We start from the raw sequence: 26,343 nt of genomic DNA, 5'->3' as shown, positions 1-26,343 counted from the left end.
GGGGAAGGACAGAACTTCCTTTTTGTGGCAGCCTGGGTCACCCAGTCTTGTGTAACCTCAGCTTACAAGAGAGGCTCAGTGTCAAGGCTAGAAGAGCTAGCATCCTGGAGGATGACACATGCTCCTCTCAGGGAACTGAAGCCTCCCGTACACTTGGTGCCTGACAGTCACTTGTGACCATTCCCGATAGAAACAGTTGAAAATGAAGCCAGATGCTCAGAGAGATGTTTGTGCACGAGGAGCAGATCACCCTGCTTTGGCCACACTGCTGTAGCTCCGGGTCCCTGAGAAGCCCTTCCCCGAGGGGTGCGGTCCTAGAGTCCTCAGATCCAGCACTGACTCCAGCACAGGCATGCTGAATGGAGACCGAACATAGGCTGGGGTAGACGGGAACGTGACTGGCACTGCCTTCCGTTCTGAAACTGCCTCCTGCAGGACAGCCTTCCTGTGAGAGGCCACGCCCTCCCTCGGCTTAGGAACTGACAGTGAAGTGCAAATGGATGGTGACTCATCTCCAGCCAGGTGGGATACAGTTTAAAAACTAATTACATAACCCAAGCAAGTTCAGTCTGACAGGAGGCAAGTACTCCAGCAAGGGTGATCCAGATGACTTAATTATTTAACAAATTCTGTTTTTTGTTTTTTGTTTTTTAATTTATTTTATGTATATGAGTGTTCTGTCTGCTTGCCAGAAGAGGGAATCAGATCACATTATAGGTGGTTGTGAGCCACCAGGTGATTACTGGGAATTGAACTCAGGACCTCTGGAAGAACAGCCAGTGCTCTTAACTGCTGAGCCATCCTTCTAGCCCCCAAATTCTGGTTCTTACCTGAGATTTTTGAAGTACTTTTTCACCCAGCATATCATTAAAACTGAGCTCTCTGTTGTTTTCTATTTTCACATTTCCTTTCCTCCCTCCATTCTTTCCTTCCTTCTTCATCAAGTCACAGGGACTCAGAGACTAGAGGAAGACTAAGGTAAACCACATAAGGCAGGAGGCACCTTGCCCTTAAATCAGGTTCTTGGGATTCCTGTAAAGAACTGAGCCCCCCATCCACCCCTCCACACTTTGCTGAATTATGCCTTGAGGCCAGAAGCCAGGGGAGACCTCAGCCCACAAGCCACCCCACCAAGCTTCCACTGGGGACCAATTCACACTCCATACAAATAGCACCAAATAGTGGCAGACCCTGATAGGCTTGACTCTCTTGGGCTCTAAATCCTAGAGACAGTGTCTCCTTCTCAGACGCGTGCAACAGACATCAGAGCAATCTGCGTTTTTCAGTGTTGGAATTCCTGCCTTACACAGCATGGCAGATGTGAGAAGGCGTCTCTGCCCCTTCGATGTGGCAGTGATGGGCCCACAGTAGCATCCTACTGTGCACAGTACTAGGAGTATAAGAATGTGCAAGCCTTAGAGTGGGCCCTTCCTTGTTCCCTCGGCCAGGAGTCACTGCCTGTGCTGCTAAATTCCGGGGGCCCCCTCTGGCTGTGGGGTATCCCTTGGGGCCTTATATGTGGTATTGTTCAAAACCTTCCTGATTAGCCTGATCCTCAGAGGCAGGGGTGCTGTGTCAGGGTCCCTGAACATCTGTGTGGCAGCTGTCAAGGGAACTGCCTCAGTCAATCATGGGATGAGGACTAAACAAGAGACAGCACGCACAGAGCATCCAGATTTGGCAGCTGAAGGGCTTATCTTAGATGGACTGCAGGGGCGTTTGGCACGTCTTTGTGCCAGCCAAGGAGAAGGTCACCTTGCTTTTACCGGACGACAGCTGTATGGAGGGCTGGCTGGTGATAGGAATGACTGTGTGACTCGGAGACAGGGATGTCCCTCCCAGAAGGAAGTGCCTCATTTGCCAGAACTTGCCTTCTCTGGCAAGGAGCAGGTTGAGTAGCCGGGAAGGTCTGTGCAGAGTGAGCTCAACCCAGAAGCCTCTACAGCAACCTTCAGGCTCTCCGGGACAACTGACATGTTCCCACCTGCCAAGGTCAAGTAAATCACAGAAGGTCGGTGCTAGAAGCACTCACGAGTTTTTACTTTGCTCCCATGCAATCAACAGACACAACATGCTTTGAGACCAACTCATTTTAAGACATCACTTGGAGCCATTCTTGGGACTGTTACGCACCTATTGTATGTTCTGGGTAGCTTGCAGGGCATCTGGCCACATGGTGACTATGGATAATTTTAACAGTACTGGTTACGTTGCCAGCATCTATGGTATACCTCTCATGAACCAGCATGCAGTTCAGGGGCCCAGCAGGGGTGGGACTGCAGATGGCATTGACAGGAGATGGTTGGCACTGCAAGCAGGAATCAGGTAGATTGATGGCTGGGCAGCAGGGCACGCGACTGTGACTTGTGTACCCGTTCCAGTGAAACACTGAAGCCCACTCAGCCTATCATATACCCACACAAAAATCTGTCCCTGAGGGCTCACGAAAGCGATGCTCACAGCCGCTAAAGTCACCTCCCCCCATCTGTTTGTCTCCTCAGCGCTTCCTACTCTAATGGACAGCAGCCTCCTGCTTGGGGAGCTTGCTCAATGGCTTGATGTCTCCAGGACACGAGCTCAGGTCTGTTCTGGTCACCATTCTCTCCCAGTCCACGTGCAGTGAGCATGTGATGAACAGAGGCTATGTTGTTGGAGGGAGCCTGATTTGTTGAAGAAGTTGATGAATTTCACTCAGTAAGGTTTGCGATTTTTTTTTTCCATACCTATTCAAATCGGCCTATAGTTATTTCCCACCTTCCTATTTCAATCTTCCTTCCGTCTGGCTTTCTTCTAGTAAACTGGGAGGCCAGCATCGGCTTTTGAAATATCTGTATATTATATGAAGAATTTAATTCTGGATGTGTCTGTTGGTGCTAAAAATCAAATGTGGTCTGTTGGCTGGTGCAGGTCAACAATCTGAGGAAAATTTCATTCCTCCTTATTTTGTTCCCAACCTGCTTTTATAGAAGGAACACTGGATGGTACTGTGACGAGACCTGTGCTGGCGGCCGTGTCTGAGCTCCAGCTACGGGCAGCTCCAAGCAGAGGGAGCATCTCCGGAGCCTGTGGTGGATTGGACCAACAAAATCAGGGGACAGCAAAGAGGCCAGAGGAAACGGAGAGCGCTCAGAAGGGCTCGCAGCTAAGGGATCCGGTATTGCTCTGAGAGCTGTGGGAGGGCAAGGAACGGTCAGCAGGGGTGTGGTCATCTGTGAGGGCTGAGCGGCTTTTGTCTGAGTGGCTGCATCACGACTGTGAGTGGGACAGAGAGTCCATGGGAGGCGAGTGTGCAGAAGCTGCGTGGGAAGGGCTAGACGGACGCTCAGAGACAGTGGTTCTCAGCCTTCTTAATTCAGGGACCCTTAAGAACAGTTCCTCATGTTGTGCTGACCCCCAACCATAAAATAATTTTCATGGCTACTTCATAACTGTAACTTTGCTACTGTTATGAATAATTATGTAAATTTCTGTGTTGTCTGATGGTCTTAGGGGACCCCTGTGAAAGGGTTGTTCAAACCCCCAAGGGAGTCATGACCCACAGGTTGAGAACAGCTGTCTAGAGGCAGATGAGGGAGGACTGAGAAAAACCAAAGGCTAACTCTTGGGTTTGGGCACTGTAAGCATGTTGATAGAGAAGCTGCTTGTGCTGTGTCAGAAGCACACAAGCATGTGTCAGCTTGACCCAAGCACAACAACAGCTGCTTAGGAGTTCTGTCTGGGATGCTTGGAGCACAGGGCCTGGTAGACTCCACGTGCTGAGCTTAGGAGGCTGGGCCCGGGATGAGGAGGGGTAGGGAGAGTTGGGCTTGAGTACCATCATCTGGTTCTGAGTTGAACAGCACCGGATAAGATCCCTGGGCAGAGCTGACCATCGAGGAACCTAGTAGCGTGCTGGGGGGATGTGAAGGAGAGTGGGCATCCAGAGAGACCCACTGGCACTGTCTCTGAGCATGTGAGGCGAGTCTTCACTGCAGCCATGCAGGGTGAGCACTTCCAGGAGACACAAGCCCCGCCCTGCTCCCTGCTTATATTGGCAGACTTCATCCTGTAATTTGACCTCGTGGACAGCATCATCCCATTTTCTTTTCCTTTCCTATATGTGTGTGGTATGTGACATGTTCACATGGGTACATGTGTGTATGTTCAAAGGCCAGAGCTTAATAGTGGGTGTCTTCCTTGATCACTCTCCCCTCTATTTTTTTTTGAGGCAGGGCCTCTCACTGAACCTAGAGCTCACCAATCCAGCAGGCATGGCTGGCCAGCAAGCCTCAGGGAGCTTCCTGCCACAGTCCCCCCATCACTGGGATCACACACATGTGCATGTGTTTGGCTTTGATGTGGGTGCTAGGGCTCCTCACGCTTGCATAGCTGGCACTCTGCTTACTGAGCCGTTTTCCCAGTCCCCATCACCCCATTTTCTAAACGAGGAGACTGAGGCCCAGGAAGGCTTCTGCCCAAGGTGGCAGGCATCAGCAGGAGGGTGGATCCACTGTACCATGGGACCGCTGTAGAGGGTGACCTTGTGGCTGAGGGTGGCTGTGCAGTTCTTATGCCAACTTGACCCAAACCTAGCCATAGCTGAAAAGGGGAACCTCAATTACGAAAATGTCTCCATCAGATTGGCCTGGAGCTAAGTCTTTAACACATTTTCTGGATTCATGATTGATGTGGGAGGAACCAGCTCACTGTCGGTGGGGCCATCCCTGGACAGGTGGTCCTGGGTGCTATAAGAAAGCAGGCTGAGCAAGCCATGAGGAACAAGCTAAGCAGTATTCCTCCATGGGTTCTGCTTCAGTTCCTCTCTGGAACTGAAGTTCCTGGCCTGGTTTCCCTCAGTGATGAAGTGTGATCTGAAGGTGTAAGATGAAATAAACCCTTCCCTTCTTATGCTTTTGATTGCGGGTTTTATCACAGCAATAGAAACCTAACTGAGACAGTGTGACCCTGTTAAAGAGGCTTAGACTCATTCTGAAAAGCTAATGAAGACAGAGCCAGGAACAGTAGCTTAGGAAACAGTGTCTCAGGGGTCAGCCTGGGCCTTCTTAGCTGCCCTAGATAGGGCAGGGCTCACTGTCCTCTACTCACGACGCAGAGCAATGACTCATTCGGAGAGGTGAAGAGACTGCCACCGGCCCCCACATGCTTCTGCCCATAACACCAACCTCACAGGCAAGCAGGCCAGTGGGCTGGTACACAGACAGGAACTCTGAGGTACCCAGAGTGGGGTGTGCTTGATCAGGTGGCTGGCATGGAAAAGCAACCTCAAGTTTTAATGCTAGGCCCATAGGCTTTGGGGATTACAAAAGAAACAATTTAAGAGTTTCTGCAATGAAAATGGGAAAAGTCATTAAAATTTTATGCTTTCATATTTTTAGAATTTATCAATATCTTCTTATAATAGTTACTTTAAAGTCAGAGAGCGAATTTGGGAGAATTCTCATAGATGACTTGTTCATTTAAAGTAAACCATTTTGATAAAGCCCCTAACCTTTTAAGATAACAATACAACCCCCTAGAAGAATTGTGAGTGACCTGAGGCAGGAGGGTATTAGACATTCATAGGATGACTGAGGGAAGGTGTTTGTCTTCACAGAAAAGGGACAGCGCTGTTTCTTAACAACAGAACAAACGGTGAAGGCAAACCTCACAGAAACTGTTCCACACAACACTAAGACCCTGGCCCAGACCAGAGATCTATGGGGAAAGTTTACTAGCCTCTGTGGATGACTACAAGACGTGATGGTTACCCTAGCATTCTTTCTTGGTCGAACTCCATCACCTAGACTAAGATAGTTACACAATAAATATTTGTTAAATAAATTATTAAACTAGAAGGAGTTATAGAAAGGTATCAAATCATCAGAAATACAAACCATCTAAGACAAAAATTAAGAAAAATAATTCTGGGGGCTGGAAAGATGGCTCAGTGATTAAAAGCACTTGCTGCTTTTTTTTTTAAAGAGCTGGAGCTTAGATCTCAGCACCCGTGTCAAGGGCTTACAGTAGCCTGCAACTCCAGCTCCAGAGGATCCAACATCCTCTTCTGGTCTCTCTGGGTACCTCAATATACATGGCAAACACTCACATAGACATATACACATATGAACATATGCATAAATAAAAATAAATCTTAACAGAAGGAAAAGAAGAAAGAAAGAAAGAAAGAAAGAAAGAAAGAAAGAAAGAAAGAAAGAAAGAAAGAAAGAAGGAAAGAAAGAAAGGAAGGAAGGAAGGAAGGAAGGAAGGAAGAAAGAAAGAAAGAAAGGAAGGAAGAAAGATGAGAGTTCAGTGGTTCAGAAAATTGGCTGCTCTTCCAGAGACCTGGATTCAATTCCTATCACCTTCATGGTGTCTCACAACCATATGTTACTCCAGGTCCAGGGCATCTGGTGTCTCCTTTTGGACTCCACAGGCACCAAGCATGCAAGTGTGGCACAAGCAAAACACCTATCCACATAAAATAAAAATTTAATTTAAAAAAAACTGAGCTGGGCATGCCTTTAATCCCAGCACTCAGGGAGGCAGAGTTAGGTGGATCTCTATGAGTTCGAGGCCAGCCTGGTCTACAGAGTGAGTCCAGGACAGCTAAGGCTACATAGAGAAACCCTGTCTTGAAAAACCAGAAAAACAAACAAACAAAAAGAGACTTCAACAACAACAAAATCAATTTCACTTAGAACAGCACCCAAAAGAACAAAATATTTAGCAGCAATAAGTGTAGGCAAAGCAGGACAAAGCTTGCATGCTGAAAACTAAAAGCAAAATCTTGCTGACCAGTGAAATAATGAAGCAATAATGTTGCTCTGCTAGGAGAGTTACTGCTTAGACAGCCACATGCCCCTAAATGGCTTAACTGCCATGAAAGCTAGAAAATAAAAATAAGAAATTCACAGGTTCATCTCTAAAGCCATATAAATTTACAAGAGATTCAAAATAGCCAAAACGATTTTGAAAAATTACAAAGTCGGTTGACTTTAAATTTATAAAGGAGTGCACTGCAATGTAACAGAACTGAGGGTCCAGAAATAAATCCTTGAACCCATCACCAGTGGATTGTGACAACAGTTTTCAGTTCATATCATGGGAGGGAGAAGGTTTTCATCAATAAATGGTACTTAGAAAATAAATAGCCTTGTTCAGAAAGATGAATTTGGCTCCTCTCCTCAAGATATATACATTAATCTCTTAGCTATATTTTATGGCTGTTATAAGACACTATGACAAAGGCAGCTTCTAAAAGAAAATGTTTAATTTGGGGGCTTTTAGTGTCAGAAGGTTAGGCCATCACGCTGGAGAGCACGGCAGCAGACAAGCAGCACCACGTAAGATGAGAGCTTACATCTTGTTCCACAAGCATGAGGTAGAGTAAAACTTAACTGGGAATGGTTGTAGGCCTTTGAAACCTCAAATGCTCCCGTCCCTCATCACTGTGATGTGACACGCCTCCTCCAACAAGGCCGCACCCTCTAATTCTTCCCAGATAGTTCTACCAACTGGGGCCCAAGTATTCAAACATAGGAGCTTACAGGGGACATTCTCAGTCAAACCACCACAATTAGCCAAAATAGATCCAATACCTAACTTAAAGAACCAAAGCTACAAAAAAGAGAGCATAGGAATAAACCTCGGTGACACTGTGTCTTAGTGCGGGTTTCATTGCCGTGGAGAGACACCATGACCATGGCAACTCTCATAAAGAAGAACATTCAATTGGGGCTGGCTTCATTTAAGAGGTATAGTCCATTATCATCATGGCAGGAAACATGGCAGCATCCAAGTGGACACGGTGCTGGAGAAGGAGCTGAGAGTTCTCCATGTTGATCCACAGGCAACAGAAAGAGTCTGTGTGCCACACTTGACATAGCTTGAGCATAGGAGACCACAAAGCCTCCCTCACAGTGACACATTTGTTCAGCAAGGCCACACCTCCTAATAGTGTCACTCCCTATGGGCCTATGGGGGCCAGTTATATCCAAACCACCACATACTATGTTAGCATGATGGTTTCAACTTGACACAGGAGAGTTACCCAGGAAGAGGGAACCTCAATTGAGTAGCAGCCTCCCATCAGACTGGCCTGTGGGCATCAAGTGGAGAATTTTCCCGATTGTTTATTATGTCGTAGTGCATCCAGTCCAATATGAGCTGTTCCATCCTTGGGCAAGTGGCCCTGGGCTGTATAAGAAAGGTAGCCAAGGAAGCCAGTGGGAGCAAGCCAGTAAGTAGCATTCTTCTATGGCTTCTGTTTCAGTTTCTGCCTCTAGGTTCCTGCCTTGATTTCCTGCCCTGACTTCCCTAGATGATGGATGCCATAAGCCAAGTAAGCCCTTCCCTTTTCCAAGCTGCTTTTGATCATATACGGTGTTTATCGCAGCAACAGGAAGCAAAGTAGAATAGTTAGCCAATTTTTAAAATTTGATAGCCAAGAGAAAACAAAATAACTGGGCCTCATCACAAAGTTCTGAGTACCAAAGGATCCCATCACTCAAGTGACGAGAAAAATATTTTCAAATTATATGTGATAAAAATTCCTATAACCTAACGATACAAAAGTAAGGAAGCCATTTCTAAAAATACTTGAAGTACTTGAACAAACATCTCCCCAAAGAATATACACAAATGAACAGCAAGAACATGAAAAGCTATTTAACTTCCTGAGTCATTAGGGAATTGCAAATCAAAACCACAGGTACCATTTCACACCCACAGGATGATTATTAGCACAAAGAAAACTAAATGGCAGGTGCTAGGGAGAATGTGGATGGAAACCGCCCCCCCCCCACACCAACACCGACGGAATGAGAAATGGTGCAGATTCAGACCCATCAGCCCCTGGGTATAAAACTGGGAGAAATGAAAACCCATAACCACACACACGAATGCCCCCACAAGCCCAATTCAGAATGGTGAGAACATCTGCGTTTCCATCAGACAGTGACTGCCCAACAATGGACAGTATGCATGTCCAATGGGATATTATTTGGTCAAGAAAGTAGTGAAGTCTGATGTGTACTGTGTCATAGACTGATTTTTTAAAATAATGCCAAATGAAGAAAAGCCACAGGCTATGTCTCTATAGAAAACGTCCAGAATAGAAAAATTCAGAGACGAAAAATAAACTGGAGGCACAGGGGGTTAGAGCAGAGGAGGGGATGGGAGCGACTGCTGTATGGTTACAGCCTTTGTCTCTGAGGGGATGAGATGTTCTCGAGCTAGATAGACAGGATGGTTGCACAATTTCATGAATATACAGAAGTTACTCAACTTGGAAATGATTATGATGGCGGATTTTATCCCCATAAGACAAAGACGTACCAGCAACACTGCCGTTAAATAAAGCATTGACACCTAAAAGGGGTTGTGAAATGCTGAGAGCCACTGACCTTGTTTCTCCGGGTTTCGGACCTGCGATGGTATGTCCTGGACTTCCAAAGTCCATTCTCCTTCAGCCTTTTCTCCCCAGCAGTGGACGGTCATGAATTCCCAGTTTGTGAACCCCTCATTGGAAAAATCCAGCAATCTGCAATAGGAAATGCCACTTTAGAAAATGAAGGCCCTGTCTGAGGAGCCAGGCTGGGGGAGTGGAGAGCCAGGCTGGAGGTGGGCAGCTCAAGGAGGACTCTGATCTACCCACCTGGGGTCAGGGGCCAGGGGCCAGGTCTCTCCTTCTCCCATGTGGGTCCCAGGGAATGGAGTTCACGTGGGCTTGTAGGCATTTGCCCTTAGCCATAGGACCATCTTGCTAGCTCTGTCTTCCAATGTGTTATAGCTGAGGCCCACCTCCATTATCTTACAGGGCTTCCTTAACTTCCCTAATTTTCTCAATTAGTGATCAATGGGGGAGGGCCCAACTCATCCCTGGGCTGGTGGTCCTGGGTTCTGTGAGAAAAAAGCTGAGCAAGCCAGTAAGCAGCACCCCTCCATGGCCTATGCATCAGCTCCTGCCTCCAGGATCCCACCTTGTGTGAGTTTCTGTCCTGACTTCCTTCAATGAACCCTTTCCTCCTTTTTGGACATGGTGTTTTGGACTTCCGTTTTGGACATGGTGTTTCATTGCAGCTATAGAAACCCTAACTAAAACAAAGGTCTTTCCTCAGCTGTCTCTACAAGTCCCTAGACCGTCAGCCTCCTGCATTTTTCATACTCAGTCCACACAGAAACAGAAGCAACTGCTGATACTAATTCCCTCTTCCTTTTTTCTGGTGTTGAGGGACTGAAGCCATGACCTTATGCATGCTAGGCAAGTACTTTAGCACTGAGCTACATCCCCAGCCATCTTAAATTAGGCATTTCTACTTGGGGATAAGAATTTGCACTGGACACTTCTACTGTTCATTAGAAGTTCAAATATGGAAGTTCTCTGCCGTTCTCCTTTGGGGGCTCCCTGAACACTGGAAACAACATGATGTTGTTCAAGAGAACATTCTTTGCAGGGGAAACTGCCAGGGGCAAAGTTGGCTTTCATACAAAGCCAAGGGGAACCTGAAACATTGGGGCTAAAGCAAAGACAAACTGTCTTGCAGATGCTGAGGCCCTTAGGAACGCCAGCTCTCAATGTAAAAGCTGGCAAGGTAAAAATGCCTATGGAGTACAGGCCAATGTGAAACCAGGTAGAAGGTAACAGATTCCCAAACCACAATCTTGATATCATGCACAGACTCTTGGCAAAACACCAAATTCCCAAGACTCAAACACCAAATTCCCAGTGACTGCCAGGTGGCCTCAGGGTAGTGCTTTCAAGTGCTTGCAAGCATTCCTAGCAACGGGGGCATTCCAAACAAAGCCACAGGGCCAGCTCTGGGTGGCAGGGAACTCAGACACCTGAGCTGAGACAGAAGGATGAATGGCAGGTCAGAGGAGAAGGAAAGCAGAGCTGGCAGTGGGCATGTCGCTTGCTGGAAGTTCTGACAACTCAGAGGGCTGGACTGATTTCAGCAGGACAGGACCAGTAGCCAAGCATTTTTATCCGTCTTATCATATTCGATTCTTATACTATTCTTAACGTTTATGGAAAAGTGGAATGTCATATCCAGATGAGGCATAGAAAGAGGCCAAGTGCCTGGCTCCCACATGGATCCTGGATGGGATGTGCAGAGGCTGGGATATAAGCTCACCTCTCTAGGCTCCAAGGCCCTGTATTCACTGCTTCCCCCCTGCCTATACCTGCCTCTGGCCCGAAGCTGCTAAACCTCCCTGTGGCTTTGAATACCCACACCAGGAATTTCTGGGCAAGCTCTGCCTCCGTGGAGGTCACAAAGGGGTCAGAACATCTCATGCTCATGCCAGGCCCTAGCATGGAACAGGCAGCATGGGGTACCCTGAGGCAAACTTGCCCTCCACTTAGCTCTAGCCAGGCAGTGCTAGAAAAAGGGGTCCAGGGAGGGTGAGCTTCCAAGTTTTGAACAAAAGCTAGAAATGCAGATCCTTAGGCAACCATTTTGAAAATTCGAAAGCAAGTCATTAAGCTTGAGCTTGCTGGCTGGCACCTTCAAGCTTCGTAAGCCCCTTATGGTGGCCTCTACACCCTGTGCATAGGGTAAACAAGGCTGAGTGTAGCTGAGGTGGCCTTCTGGAGAGAGGTGTCTCCAAGTTGGTCTGCTAGGAAAGTGGGAGTTGGTAGGGACTCTTAGAACCATCTCCTAGAGTTGCTCCAGGGTTCCCTCGAATGCACTGAGGACAAAGCTGATGCCAGGCCCATCGCCTGCTGCCTGCTGCCCATCCTGGGGGCTGCATAGAGGGCTGGAGCGCAGATCCCCTCTTCTTGGGACAGTGGTCCTGACAACCTTTCATAGTTCTCTGACAGCTCTGTCTTATGCAAGAGGAGTGGTCAGAGGGGCAAAGAAAAATGGCAGATCCTCTTTGATCCTGTGAGAGAATTTTCTGCACACCCTGCTTCTCATTCTTCCAGGCTCCCTACACCCTAGGATAAGGGCTGAGGGACATGTGAAAGTGGTGGAGGTTGGTCTAACGCTAATTACTGGCCCTGGAGATCTGGTTACTGCCTGCTGGATACACCCATTCTTGTTTGTGTAAACTTGCCTAAGACATAATACCTGATTGGTTGATTAAACAGCCTATACCTGGGCAGGGCAGAATGGGGTAGGTGTGGCTAGAGTTCCTGGGCTTTTGAGAAGAATCATGGGAAACAGGAAGAGAGGAAGAAGGAGGACAACACAATGGAGGAAAAAAAAGGCCAGATAAAGAATAAAAGTAAATATTTATAAGATTGTGGATGGAAGATAGGATGGTTAAGGAAGATGGTACTGGATGGGGGCTGGGAGATGGATGGTGGGGTGATTCAGACAGGAATTCAGGTAGGAATTCAGGTGATTCAGGTAAGAATATCTGCCCGGCCCAAGGTAAATAAGGCAATTATAAAATCTAACAGGTGTCTGTGTCTTAGTATTTGTGTTAGCTGGTTATATAACACGTCAATGATAATCTTAAGGCTAATAATAAATAATAGCCATTCTAAATCCCGACATTTATTTTATTAATTTACTATAACATGAAAGTTCTAGAAACACTGGGCTGTCTGTGAAACTTCCCCCACTCTGCTTCTTAGCTAGAAAGTGCCAATTGGTGGTCTGGCTCTCCCTGAATACCCCCAGATTGCTACAAATGCTTTTGCTCTACCTACCTGAAAGTCAAGTCCATCCAAGCACGTGCCTTCATGTTACAACTGCACAGACAACATTCAAGACATAACTGCACAGCGCAGCCTTCCACAACCCTATAGGAAGCTGAGAAGGCTCCAGCAGTCCCCAGCCACTCCTGGCCCTCAGGAGCAGCCCAGAAGTGGGTCGGGAGATGCTCCCAGAGAGGAGCAAACCTCAGCTTCAGTGTCAACTGAACAAGATGGTCACGACCTTGAATGCACTTGCGAGAGCAATGGGGACATAACACGAATCCCACCCGAATCCCACCCCCACCGACAAGCAGCAACTCCTATCATTTTCTGAAGATGAAAGTTTCACAGGTCTGTTTCAAAGGCCCTGGCCTGCTCTTCAGGGTTGTGGGTCCTACCTGTGTAGGCTCAAAGAGAACCCCTGATTCCCTGTGTAGGGGAACCCTGCAGGGATCCAGAGGAAATAAGGCCTTCATGAGGAGCAATTCTTGTGGAGAATGGCCTTACCTCTTTGCCAAAAGTTGAGACTTGGTTCCGGAGGGAGAAATCAGGTGGATCTGGAGGTCGCCCCGGCGTGGGTGTGAGATAGAGATTCGGACTACCACGTGCTCCAGGTAGACTACTCGCTGGTCTGAGTGGTCCGCACAGGCATTGGTCAGGGCCGTGGTCCGCAGCACCTGCACAATGGGGATGCTCCTGGGAAGGAGAAACAGGCAAAGTGCTGGACACCAGAGGCTTAGTCTCACACAGGGAGGGCCATGGACTACAACACTCCAGACTGTCCTTCCCCTGCTGTGGCCTCTGGGTTCTGGGAGTTCCCAGGGAGTCACAGAGGTCCCACTCTTGGGTGTTCCATTCTGACTACTGCTCAGAAAACTTTACAGTTCTGGAATTTGCTTATGGGTCTTCACACACACTTGGGGCCACTGTTTCTGGGGGCCTTTCCTTTGGTACTCAGGAGGTAACCTCTTTAAAGAGCACGTGGCCAGCTCACTTTCTCAAGAGCTTGAAAAGGGCATGATGAAGCCGACCAACCAGCACAAGGCACTGGTGGGGAAGCTTACAAGGATCAGCCCATCCATCCTGGGAGAAGGGAGGGCTGCGTCAATGTCACACAGCTTCAATCTCTCTGCCTTGTCTCCTTGGGTGGACCCACACTCAAGGGACTGAATGTGCTACGGCTGGTAGGCTTCCAGCCATCCTGCTGGAGGACTGCCGACCCATTGCCTCATGAAGGAAATGAACGATGGCACTTTAATAACCCAGAGGCCCTTCTGTCACATGGGATGGAAGCTGAGGACAAGCACATCTCCAGCCACTCAAAAAAATCATTCCCACCAGTTTTTCAGAAGTGGGAGACGGACACAAACCCTGTGCCTACGGGCTGCTTTGAAGGTTCTGAAGGTTCCTGCCTCTAAAAGCTCGGCTCCTCCCCCCCAATTTGTAAATTGAATAAAGATGCCATTCTTTGGTGGAGACCTGATTGCCACCCAACAGCACATTAGTAATTCCCCGCTCTGTGGCCTGAGCTGGGTTCATTATAGAAGGCTTGTCCCTCTCTGCAGGGCTTCCCTCTAGAGACGCCTGGAACAAACATGTGTTTGGAGCCTCTCAGGAATGGTATCGCTGGGCTCTGCTGGGCTTGAGTCATAAGAAAACATCCAAAACAACTAGAAATAGTGATGTAATGCCCCCAGACTCTGTAAATATTTGAAAAACATGCTTTGCATGTACCATAAATTAACTTAGAGGCTGGCTTCTTTCATTGCTTTCTCCAGGCTTTACTAGTTTACAGGGTTTACTGGTCAGGGGCCCCACTACTGTGGCAGAACCAGAATACAAAGTTTCTCAGAAGCCAGACCCTCAGGGTGCACAGAACAGGCCCACACACCCTTTCAGATAAAGTGTTCACCTGTGGTACGCTACCTCTGCACTCAAAATGCAAACTGAGCATGTTGGTGACAAAGGGCTCCTTAGTGAAGGTGGGGAAACAGGGTCACTGGCACCCTGCCTCAGAGTTTTGAAATGTGATGCCCCAAGACCTAGGAATGACATTCACACTTAACCTTTTAACACTTTCCCAAGCTGGAGAGCAACATCAAAGTAAACAAAGATCTAACCAAGATTAGAACACTGTTCTCTCCCTCAGCCTTTTACTATTGGACAGAGGGATCACCACACCCTAGAAATAGTCCTAGAATACTGTTGAGGAAACCTGGATCCCAAGGATAAGAACACAAGATTTAAGTGAATAGGAACATAGTGAAGAAAAGACAGCTAATCACCTGCTACTGCCTTGCAGATGTCTAGCTCGGGGCTCAGTGCGCCCATACCTAAAGGAAAAACCCATTTCGCTTAGCTTCACTTGTCTTACTGTGACTGGTTCCTGCTAAGGGACTCCAGCTACAGGGAGAGGAATCTGGGCTAGTCTCCCCCACGGGGAGCCATTCCACTGCAGTGCCAGGATGGTGGGCTGGTGGGCAGTTTGGCCCCTGCAGGAATTAGTGGCGTCTGTCTTGGTTTTCACAGCCAAGATATTAAGCTCCTCTGGGGCTGGGGACCAGCCTGCCTGGGGCACAAAGCTAACTGTAACAATTAGTTTTTATGTGAAATCTCTTAACTGTGAAATCACTCAGCCACCAGGACTCCCGATTGCTGCCAGTTCTAGGGGAGGGCTGGTAGTCCGGACACTCCTCACTGCAAGGGCAAGGTGTTGGCCTGCTTCCTGTACTTTATTCCCACTGCTGCTGCCCAAGCAAATAGCCTAATGCTCCAAATAAGGGGCTTTCACATTTCTTAATGAGAAGTAAAAAGAAGGAGGCTTTCAAACAGTCAAAATAGCCAAGCTGCAATTGTCCTGGCTTTTGACAGAAACTCCAAAAAGTCATGAAGCCAAGTGTCAAAAAACAAAACAAAAACAAAAAAACACACATTACTTGTAAGATTTGCTTAACTCCATGGCAGAACGAAAGAGTACATGAAAAGGATAGAGCTTTAAAAAAATGGAAATTATTCCCTATGTTGTAATCATTGCAAAGACAATACAGAAACTATAAGTCAACTGTAAATTCTTTTTTGTTTGTTTGTTTGTTTGTTTGTTTAAAAATTCACAGGAACAGGGACTGTCTCTGACATGAACTGATTGGCCTGCTCTTTAATCACCTCCCCCTGAGGGGGGAGCAGCCTTACCAGGCTACAGAAGAAGACAATGTAGCCACTTCTGATGAGAACTAATAGACTAGTATCAGAAGCAAGGAAAAGAACGCCTCCCCTATCAGTGGACTTGGGGCGGGGAATGCGTGCAGAGGGAGGAGGAAGGGAGGGATTGGGACGGGAGGAGGGAGGGAACCACAGGGGGGATACAAAGTGAATAAAGTGTAATTAATAAAGAATTAAAAAAAATAAAAATAAAATAAAAATTCCCAGGGACTATTTGTCACATGAACACTGTTCTTTAATCCTGAAAACTGATTTAGAAAAATCTTAAAGTTCCTGACTGCAAAGGCTTCCCTGCAATTAAATTCTAAAGTTGTTGTCTTATGTGGTGCCATCTACCAAAAGTCCTAGTGGAACTCAGTGAATTAGAGGACTGGCCTCTGATTGAGTGAGGGACGCTGGGGACTTGGATGTGATCCCTAAGGACACAAAGATGCCACTTCCCATCAAGCCGCACATCAGGACTGATTACTCATCTCCAGATGTTCTTGCCTCCTGGGCCCATGATTCTCTGGGCCCATGCCATTCCAAGGAAGCAGAAGGCTACCAGATGGTAGCCATCATAACAAGGCATCCATGCCACAAATATACGGTGGCCTCCTAGCTTTCTCCAATGTATAAAGATGTAGAAAAATTCCTAATGTTTGAGACTTGTGTGAAAATAATATTCAAAGTCAAAGATAAATGTTTTCAAGTGACTAAACAGCACAGAAGAACAGAGGAAGGCAGAGCCCTGTCAGAAACGCGCTATGGCTGGCCCTTATGACTTGCTACTGATCTTTCTGCTCTAGCCAAGAAGCTACCATAAGCCACAATTTTTAGTTTCACCCCGAGGACCTCACTCCAGCTCCTGCAGCCTTGCACTGTAAGGCCAGTGCTCACTCTAGCTCCCGGAGGCTTGCACTGGCAGGCCAATGATGCTTTTCTACTCTGCAGGGCTCAGGGCAAGAATTGACTAGCGCTGTTTCTCCTTGGCAATTCTGAAATCATGTTGGGGTGGATACCCATGGTAATCAAGAGATAACAGAGTCCTTTCCTCTGGTATATTTGGCATCTGGATGGGGAAGATGGGGGAGCTGACCCACTGAGGCCCAGAGAGAAGCTGGTTCTGGAAATGTCTTCAGTGACCTTCTGAAGAGTAGTGAGTGGGTAGGTGAGAACATTCATTGGACTGCAACTACTAAATCCAAGTATGAGAAAATAACTCAGCAAATCATCTCCTAGATCTATCTACGTTCTCGAATTAAAGTTGTCGACAGAATCAGCTCAAGTAAAGACGGCTTTGCTAATGACATATGACACACCACATCAGTGCGTTTATATTTTGATGTGAGGGAAGGTTGACACAGGGTCAGCTGACCTTGGGCCAACTATGCACATGATGATGAGCTTGAACTCCTGATTTTCCTGCCACCATCTCTTAAATGCTGGGATTATATGCCCAGCTAGATGAAATTACTTCTGATTATTAAACCATAGCATGATGTTTAGGTTAAAAATAAAATTTAGTGATAGGAGCAAGCCTATTCAACACTAATTTAGACTGAGTATACGGTGTTTATATTTGCCAGCAACCCTTTTATTCTATGTCCAGTAGTGACATCAACCCAAGATTCACTCGGATAGGAAGTTAAAATAACCATTAAAATCCGGTGAGTTCTTATTGTTCTGACTCTGAGGTTTTTTTGTTTGTTTGTTTTTGTTTTTGTTTTTGTTTTTTTGCTGGCTCCCTGTAAGTTATTTACATACTCAAATTCACCTTTGTGGCACAGAGCAGCAAAGTCTGAGTCACTCAACACGGATGTCCCAGCTGAGGTCAGGCAAGGCTGTGTTCCGTGTCCTGTTTCAGCTCTCACACCGTAAACAGGTTCCTATTTCACACCCTCTGTGGTGATGTGCTTTTCATTTTTTTATGCTTTGCTGGAGTTTTGCTTCTTATGAGCCCCACCTCCAAACGCCCCAAGCATGGATGGAGTGCTGTCTGCTGCTATTGGGCCATCACTCATGCCTAAACTGCATGTGTCTTATAGAGAAATAGTCATGCCGCATGCAGTTCAGGCATGCGTGATGGTACTAGAGGCTCCGAGTTCAATGCCAATGAGTCAGTACCAGTCAGTACAAAAGGCATCTATAGATATCTATACGATGAAACTGTCACCCATTTTCTGTCAGTCACAGTCATACGGAGAACATCTTAAGCAGTGTGGAAATCACAGAAATGAGATGCAGGAAAGGTGGGATACGATTAACCTAGAGCTGATTCTAGACAGATACCTATGAACTGATCATCTACTGTATGGATCATCTTCAATATTCACAGAAGGAGGGAGGGAGAGTGGAAGGAGGGCGGAGACAGGAAATAAGAAGCTTGAAATAAAAGATAGGCCAAAGGAAGTAAAATTCTGAATGGGAGTCTTCAAAGTGGCAATCCTTTAAGACCCACTGGCATGTTCTCGCACTTTCTGCTGCCTATCTGACCCTTCTGCTGTTGTCACCTCTCCACCATCAAGTTGGGAGCTGTGAGCACCACAGGCTACTTCACAGAGTCTGGATTTTTTAAAATGCAGGGAAGTACTGGCTAGAAAAACCCACTGGGTCAACTGTGATTTTAATAATTCAGAAAAATTTCACTGGGCTTGGCTCTCTTTTTCACTTGAATAAAAGCCATGAAAGGATTCATTTTACCCTTCTCTTCACAGAGATTCCAAAGCCATTCTGCACAGGGAGAAGTCACGGCTTATGATCCAATTACCATCCTTTCATGGAAGAAAGGCTCTAAACCGATGGCTCCACAACCTCTTTGGGGGTTCACGACCCCTTTCGGGGATGAAGGACCCTTTCACAAGGGTCACCCAAACCCATCAGAAAATGCGGATATTTACATGATGACTCGTAATAGTAGCTACAGTTACGAAATAGCAACAAAAATCACTTTATGGTTGGGGTTCATCACAACATGACAAACAATATTAGGAAGGCTGAGAACCACTGCTCCAAATAGATTATAATTACTTGTGCCCCAAAGCAGGTAAGGCTGTCTTTAGGGATGTGTGCTTGACTATCACAAGAACAATGATCCAGGCCACACCTACGTTTTCATCCAATAATACCCACAAGATTCTACTGTCCTTAGGTTCAAGGGACTGTCCCTTGTTTTTTTCATTTAGAGTTAGTATTGTGGAATAATATCCATGACAGCCTTGCACTGTGACCTCTGCAGAGGAAGCCTTGGTCCCAGTCCTGTCTATTGTGGGGTCTTGGGGGACAGCAGACTGCAGAGTCTACTCAGCAAAGTCCAGTAAGAGCAGAGGCCCTGCTGCTTTGCTCATCACCCCAGACACTCTTTCCATGGTCCTTTGTCCTGATTGGTTCCCTGACCTTACCCTAAGGAACTTCTACTTGAGGCCAAATGTCCACAGACATTCAGTGTCCAGATTACAAATTCCCTGGGCCCCCTTTGGCTGGTCCTTTTCTATATGAGGGATGCCTTCTCTTCAGATTACAGAGAACCAAGGATAGCTTTCTTCTGGGGAGGGAGGTAAGGTCCTGCGTCTGTTGTGACTGTCATTGTAGGTTGATTCACATCCTCCTCCCTTCCCACTCCTGTCAGCCACCCTGCTCCTCTCAGCCTGAGCTAACCATTCAGGGGCTATGGTTCACCAGCCGGGCAGCACAGGAGAAAGCTGCTCAATGAGGGATGCCAGGGGCTACTGAGTGCTAGTGCCAGGCAGTCATTTGGGGCACAGTGACATAATGCCAGTTTCTAAGCAAGGCTGGGTGAGCAGGAAGGCTCCATAGCCAGGGGAGTCCTTGTCAGTCACTGTCCTTGTTAGTGAGGTTCTGTCTCCCTGGGTCATGGGATCTACCCTGTTCAGAAGAGGGAGGTATCCCACTCAGGGATGGGTCAGAGGTTGCTGTCCTATACAGCCAAAGGAATAACACCTTGCCATTCCAACTCCATACAACATCATCCAAGAGCTAGCAGGTGCAGCCATAAAGCCTTCCAGACGCTGGACTTAAAGTCTAGCGAATGGTTTGACCTTGGGCCACAGCAGAGTAGCATGCCCTTCCATTAAGAGGAGAAGCTGGTAAATGTGCCACACACAATACACAGGGTTATACATACACACAGATATTCTCACTCTCCTGTCCCCTTCCTCTCTCCCTCTCCAGTTTTCTCTTTCCCTCTTGTTTTCTTTCTTACTCTCATCTGGCCATGGGAAGTAGCTGAGGCTAGGTTTTAGACAGAAAGGCCTAGGGTTCTATTAGGAGAACTCAGAAGGAGGCCAAGAGCAGTCAGTGCTCTGAGTGGTGGTACGGTGGGGGTGGGGATGGGGGTGGGTGGTATGTGGTGGGTGGTGGGTGGGAGGAGTAGGGGGTTGAGGGGTCGGTAGAAGCAGACACTGGGGAAACTTCCTGTCTATTTAAAGCTAGGTGATCTCAGCTGAGCAAAGCGGCTGTGGGAGAAAGGTAGCTGAGAGATGGGGGTCAGCATCCCAGGAGCTGATGACTGAACCCCCTTCCATAGCCTGATAGCAGCCGAGCTGTAGCTCTCCAGGGGGTGAGACATGGGACACGCTGGTAGAGAGGGGATATCTGCTCCTCTGAAGGCCTTTATGTCCTTAGGAACAATCAAGTAGTGGAGTCGGGCAAGTGGTCTGAGACCTCAGGAGGTTGGCTGAAAATTCCAGACAGAGTCAGAAACAGCACAGGGGAAAGAGGATTTTCCTTTAGAAACAGAAGTCTGATTCTTGCCCCCTTTTCGGAGTTTGTAGGCTCCTTGCTTTCCTCAAAGGATAGGAACAATGTCATACTGTATGTTATGGTGGGTTCCCTCAACCTATGCTGTCTAGACTCTGTGTGCTTTCACTCAGAAAACAAAATAAAAAAAAATAAAAACAACCGCTCGCCACCTAGGCACCACTCGATCATCTTAAACAGATTTCTGGCAGGAAAAGAATGCTCCATTCAGGAGCCGCCCTGGCTGGGGAGCTGGGCGGGAGGGACCAGAGCGGGAGGCAGGCTCCCCTGACCGGCACTGCCTGCCCGTGTTACAGGCCGCTCCCAGCAGACAAAGTCACCACAGGCAAAGGGCCCCTTTATCCGGTGCGGCTCTCTCCTCAGGTTTAGCACAAAAGCTTTCGGGAGGAAATGGGTTCTGGAGAAGCCAACGGTGAGACCTGCTTGCTGACTAGTAGACCTGTCTGGTCTGAAGAGTGATAGCCCCAGTAGTCAGTGGCTTCAATTGGCCACAGGGTGGAAACACCATGTTTTGAAAGGCCCTTCAGTGGCTACTCACCCACCAAACATTCTCTCAGCTCCCCAATTTCAAAGCATGCTCAAGAAACACAACTCTCAGCATTTTGTGGCAAAAGAGCTTAATATAAGAGGTATACACGTTCACGGAAGAGGCGAGCTTGAAGAAGTGGTCTGCATTTGTAGATAAAACAATGTATCTTGCTCTTTCTGCCTCCCCTGCCGTGTAAGTCTCTGTCTCTCTCTGTGTACACATCTGTGCGTACTTGTGTATATAAATGTGGAAGCCAGACCCTGACATTGGTCTCTTTCAGTATTGCTCTCCACTTTACCTTTATTATTATTATTATTTTGTAGTGAGACACAATTTCTATGTATAGTCTCGGTTGTCATGAACTTTCTTTGTAGACCAGGCTGGCCTTGAACTCACAGAGACTTGTCTGCCTCTGCTTCCCCGAGTGCTGAGATTACAGGTGTGTGCCACCGCTCCTGGCTTCCACTTTGTCTCTTGAGACAGTCTCTCATTAAGCCCAGAGCTCACTGATGGCCTAGACTAGCTGGACAGCCATTTTTGGAGATCCTTTTGTCTCTACCTCCCAGTGCTAAGGTTATAGATGTGTGCTGCCATGACCAGATTCATGTAGGTTCTGGTTATCCAAACTCAAGTCCTCATGCTTCTACCTCAGAAGTTTTACTGACTGTGCCAGCCTGGCCCCTGTGTTTGGTTTTTCATCTTTCAGTGCCGGGGATGGAAACACGGGCTTTCCACGTGCCAGGCAGGTGTTCAACGAGAGCCGCATCCCCAAGCGCTGCTGATTACTCCATCAAGTCTCATTCACACACAAAGGTAAAGAAGCACTGTGCTCACGGTCTTAGGAAGCACAGCTGCAATGACACAATTCAGGATAATCTGACGCCTGAACGGACTAGGCTTCTTCCCATCTCATCTATGTCACAGCCCATTTTTGTGGTTTCGTAAAAAACATCTCCTGTTTTACAACCGACACAGGTAACTGGTTTAAAATACTTCCTCCAAAGGGTAGCACAAAAAAGGAGATGAAGCGGGGGTCCTATAGCTCCATTCTCAGAACCTGTTTAAACATTCTAGTGCTTAAGCCTTAAGAAGGTTTATGGGGGGGGCTGGAGAGATGGCTCAGTGGTTAAGAGCACTGGAGGGCTCAGGTCCAATTCCCAGCACCAACACGGCAGCTCACAACTGTCTGCAACTCCAGTCCCAGGTGATCTGACACCTCCATACCAGTGGGCATAAAATAAAATTAAATAAATTTTTTTTTTCAAAGAAGGTTTATGGGTCTGGATAAAATCAATGCAGAGATGCTGTGCAGTCCCTGAGCCCCTCCACATCCCGGCCACCACTAGCTTGCTATAGAGAAGGGGCAGGCTTCACTGCTCTTGTTCACGCCCAAGCTGGGTGGGACTGGGCTGTGGTTATGGTGTCAACCTCTACCTGGTGGAACAGGAAGGCCCTGTGCCTGCTAGTCTCATATCCCTGAGGGCAAAGCAGATCCCTGTCTGTCCGTCTCTGCTAGACCTATGGACCCCCTGCAGTGGCATAATCTGCCACAAAAAGGACCTAAGGCCTCTATAGAGTCAGAGGTCTAGAAGTGCATCTTCTTAGCTGAGCAATAAGGAAAACTGAGGCACGTATAGATGGGCACTACCCATGGGATCCTTCCTGTCTGTGTGCACAAAGATGTAGGGTTGAACATACACACACACACACACACACACACACACACACACACACACACCCGCAGCACAGCCAGCTCTCAGCCACGAGCGTCAGAGCAGAGCCTTACCTGGGCCTTTTGTCTGCGGTGGCCACGCACATATGCTGGGATGGTACTGCCGTCCACTTCCTTGCCTCCAGGACGAGAGCTTCGGCATCCACCAAACCAAATCCATACAGATGGCTAACTGAAAAAACAGGGCCTTCAGAGCCAGCATGTCCTGCCCTGCCCCCCAGCTTTGTCAGCTGTGTCACCTTAAGGTCACTTGAAGGTGCCGACAGGTCCCCCTGAGATCTGGTCCAGCTTTATTACCCTCTGAACTGAACTGTTTCAGTTCGGGAGGCCTGGCTGGGACATATGTCCTACCCTGGGACAGAATCCAGAGCGTTCTCTTGAGAGGATAAGGTCAGGTTTCTTTATGTTGGGGGAACCTGCCAACATGCGTATCCCCTGAAACTCAGAGTAGACAAGAGAAACAAACCTGAAAGCCCCAGGGCCCTGGATGTTGGTCCTGGGTGCCTGCCTAGCCTGTTCAAGGCTCTGGGTATGATCGCCTCACAAACCCTAAAAATCCGGGCGCGTGACTGTGATGTGCAACAGGTACGATAAAAACAAGGCCAACTGCTGTTGTTTTTAAAACAATTTTCTCTTGCTACTGAGTCTCAGAGTTCCTGGGACAACAGCCCTCTGTCAGAGTGCTCGCGGGCTGGCCAGGAGGGAAGGTTTGAAAGCTGAATTTCAGGGCAAGGTCAAGATCCGATACAATCTACTTTCCTTTTTAATTAGACCAGGATTGAAAGGGAGGGCCATGCTACAGTACACTACCACCAACTGCAAACGAAGATATATGAGGCCCAGTCAATGACCTCTTCATTCAAAGGAGCATCCCTCCTTACTCACAGCACCAGGGATCGACTAGATGTACAGACAGCAGTGTCAGGCTTGGAGTCACAATAGTTGGACCTGAGCTTCAGAAAATGGGACAAGTTCTCTCTAACGCACCATGGCCAACAGAAATGCTTTTCAAGTACTTCCTGTCAACTGCCATCTCAGAAACCACTAATAACTGGGTTGACTATGTCCTGACCATGGAGCCAGGTTACCCCACTGTGCTGACAGAGGCCCCGTGTGCCATCAGTTACTTCTTTAACAAAGGGGCTGGCTGGCAGCAGGTTTAGAGGGCAGGAGTAAATTACATAGCTATCTTAATGTCTTTTTTGCACAGAAGGGAAAACTGAAGGGGAGTACCAAAATGGCAGAGCCTGGCTTTGAACTCATGGCCCCTCCACTACAGTCTCCTGAATACTTAGACTTTAGGCACATGCCCTCATGCCTGGCTCCAAAGCTGCCCTGTCAATCCCATTTCTTTGTGGAAAACAAACATCCAGGAGCAAATTGAAACAGGACTGTTTAACAAACCCTGGACATGGCAAAAGGTGTGGCACTTAAGGACTTGGACTCTGGGACACCAAGGCTGTCCCTTCATGCTGGTGCGTGCTCTGGGAAAGTGTCCTTAAATCGCTGCAGAGCATTTTAGATCCCCGAGACACACTGCCGAGGATAACAGTGGATGTTATCTGGGCTTCCTCAAGGGCCACCGCGGCACCCCTCCCAGCCCACCAGGAGCAGCCCACCTTTGTGCCCAGCGCCGTTGACTTTCCAGTCACTCGCCTTCAGATGAGCTGGCCGGGACGTCTTCACAAGCAGGTGCTGTACATCCCTCCAGGTTAACTGGTTGCTGCAACGACAGAGCAGACGCCATTGAAGTCGGTGGTGCTGGCTAGGCAGGCCATTCCAAGGAGGTATGGCGAGCCAGCCCAAGGCTCAGCTTGCAAACCCCCACGAGGGTTCACTCTACAACAGCGATCTCTAGCAGCTGAACCCTGAGCCGAAAGCCTTCTAAGGATCTAAAAATCTACAGCCTGCCAAACCCACTGGAGTTTGTAACAGGCATTTTGGAATCGGAGAAGAGAAAACTTTTAATGCCACTGGAAATGCTTACCAAGTACATGGAACAGTTCTCTGTCACCGTGCACAAGGGTATACTAAGAAGGGCTCCAGTCTATGGGGAAGCCCGGCTGCAGACTGTAAGAATTCTAAATTTACAACACCTCTTTTCAGTGCACATAGAACTGTGCCATCCAAGAAAACATGGCTCCAGTGTCAATCACACACCATATTTCTTGGATTTTAAACGCCTCTGAAATCAGGCTCCGTGTAATTGCTCTGCCCCCCCCCCCCCCCCCGCAATGAACCCATGTTACACTGTCTGGGAGGGCTGAGCTTGGTCCTGGCTATTCTTATGGTCACTTTTAGGATGAAAGAACAGCATAACTGTACAACCTCTAAGAAGTATAAAAATATTAGTGTTAGTGGCACTTGGAGTCTTTCAGGGGAGCAGTTTACATTCCGGAAAGCCCTAGAACTTGATGAAAGCGGTGCTTTTCATACTGTCGCCGAGTAGAGAAAAGCAGAAAACGAAACCCCTATTCCTGTCTTCTCTTCCGCATTAGTTGTCATGGAATCTGGGTGTCTGCACGCATAAGCCTCCTGCAGGGATGCTTTAAATACAGTTCACGCAACAGCTACAGCAGACCCACCCAGAGCAGGAATATATTTTTGCCACGTGAAACTAACAGCTGAGTGGAAAGCTTGATGTCCGTGCTCATGGTCCCACCCACGGTCCCACCAAGAAGTACATGTCAATGTTTCATTAAGTGCACATGTATCCAAATTATCTTTCAATCAGATTAGCCAAGAACAAACGAGCACCCTTCTTCTCCCCTTCAAAAAGCCAGCTCCTTTCCATTCTGTCTTCTCAGCACTTGTTGAAAGGAGAGTGACCAGGATGGCCCTCGGGATAGCTTCTGAGGCACCAGGAGCCTACTCTGTGTCCACAGCTGTCTGTTATGGATGCCTGCCTGGGCCACACGTGCTCCTATGGCGGAGGCAAGCCAATGACCAGGGCACTCAAGGGCCACCTGGAGGAGCAGCTGCTCCCAAGAACGGCTTTGGACGAGACAATCCACCTGGGCCTTGGCTGCCTCCTTAGGCCCACACCTGCCTAGGCCCACAGTAACACAAACATTTCCCCCACGTCCACTGCGTGTGTGTGCTGAAGCAACCCAGGAAGTATAATTTACCATTTTAAACATTAAAAGCAGTTCAGGGCATCAGGTACAGTCACAAGGTTGTACAGCCAGCGCCACCATCCAAAACCACCTCAGACCTTGAAACACCACCAAACACCAACTCTCCATACAGACTTTCTCCATCCCTGGCAACCTCCACTCTGCTTCCTAGTCCTATAGATATGACTTTTAAAAGGGATCTCTTAGAAGATCAGTAATAAGAATATTTGTCTCATCTCAGGATGACATCTTCAAGGCTCATTCCTACTACGACATGTGTCAGTTTCCTCTTTCCTTCCTTCTTTCTTTCTTTCCTTCCTTCCTTCCTTCCTTCCTTCCTTCCTTCCTTCCTTCCTTCCTT

At 47.7% G+C, this 26,343-nt stretch overlaps 1 protein-coding gene across 1 annotated transcript in view; it reads right to left on the bottom strand.

Moving 5' to 3' along the window:
- The window catches only part of Pcsk6 (proprotein convertase subtilisin/kexin type 6), a gene marked incomplete at its 5' end in the record, with an annotated part of 183,756 nt that overhangs the window by 50,000 nt on the left and 107,413 nt on the right, over positions 1 to 26,343 (bottom strand). The window contains 4 exons of the mRNA XM_055623317.1: positions 9,384 to 9,520; positions 13,136 to 13,324; positions 22,921 to 23,038; positions 24,486 to 24,589. Of these exons, the coding sequence (XP_055479292.1) occupies positions 9,384 to 9,520; positions 13,136 to 13,324; positions 22,921 to 23,038; positions 24,486 to 24,589 (548 nt within the window). The remainder of the gene's footprint in view (positions 1 to 9,383; positions 9,521 to 13,135; positions 13,325 to 22,920; positions 23,039 to 24,485; positions 24,590 to 26,343) is intronic.

Source organism: Psammomys obesus, unplaced genomic scaffold, assembly GCF_907164565.1.
Source record: "Psammomys obesus unplaced genomic scaffold, mPsaObe1.curated_primary_1811, whole genome shotgun sequence".
NCBI classification, from domain to species: Eukaryota; Metazoa; Chordata; class Mammalia; order Rodentia; family Muridae; genus Psammomys; species Psammomys obesus.
This window is presented reverse-complemented; position numbering and strand designations above follow the sequence as displayed.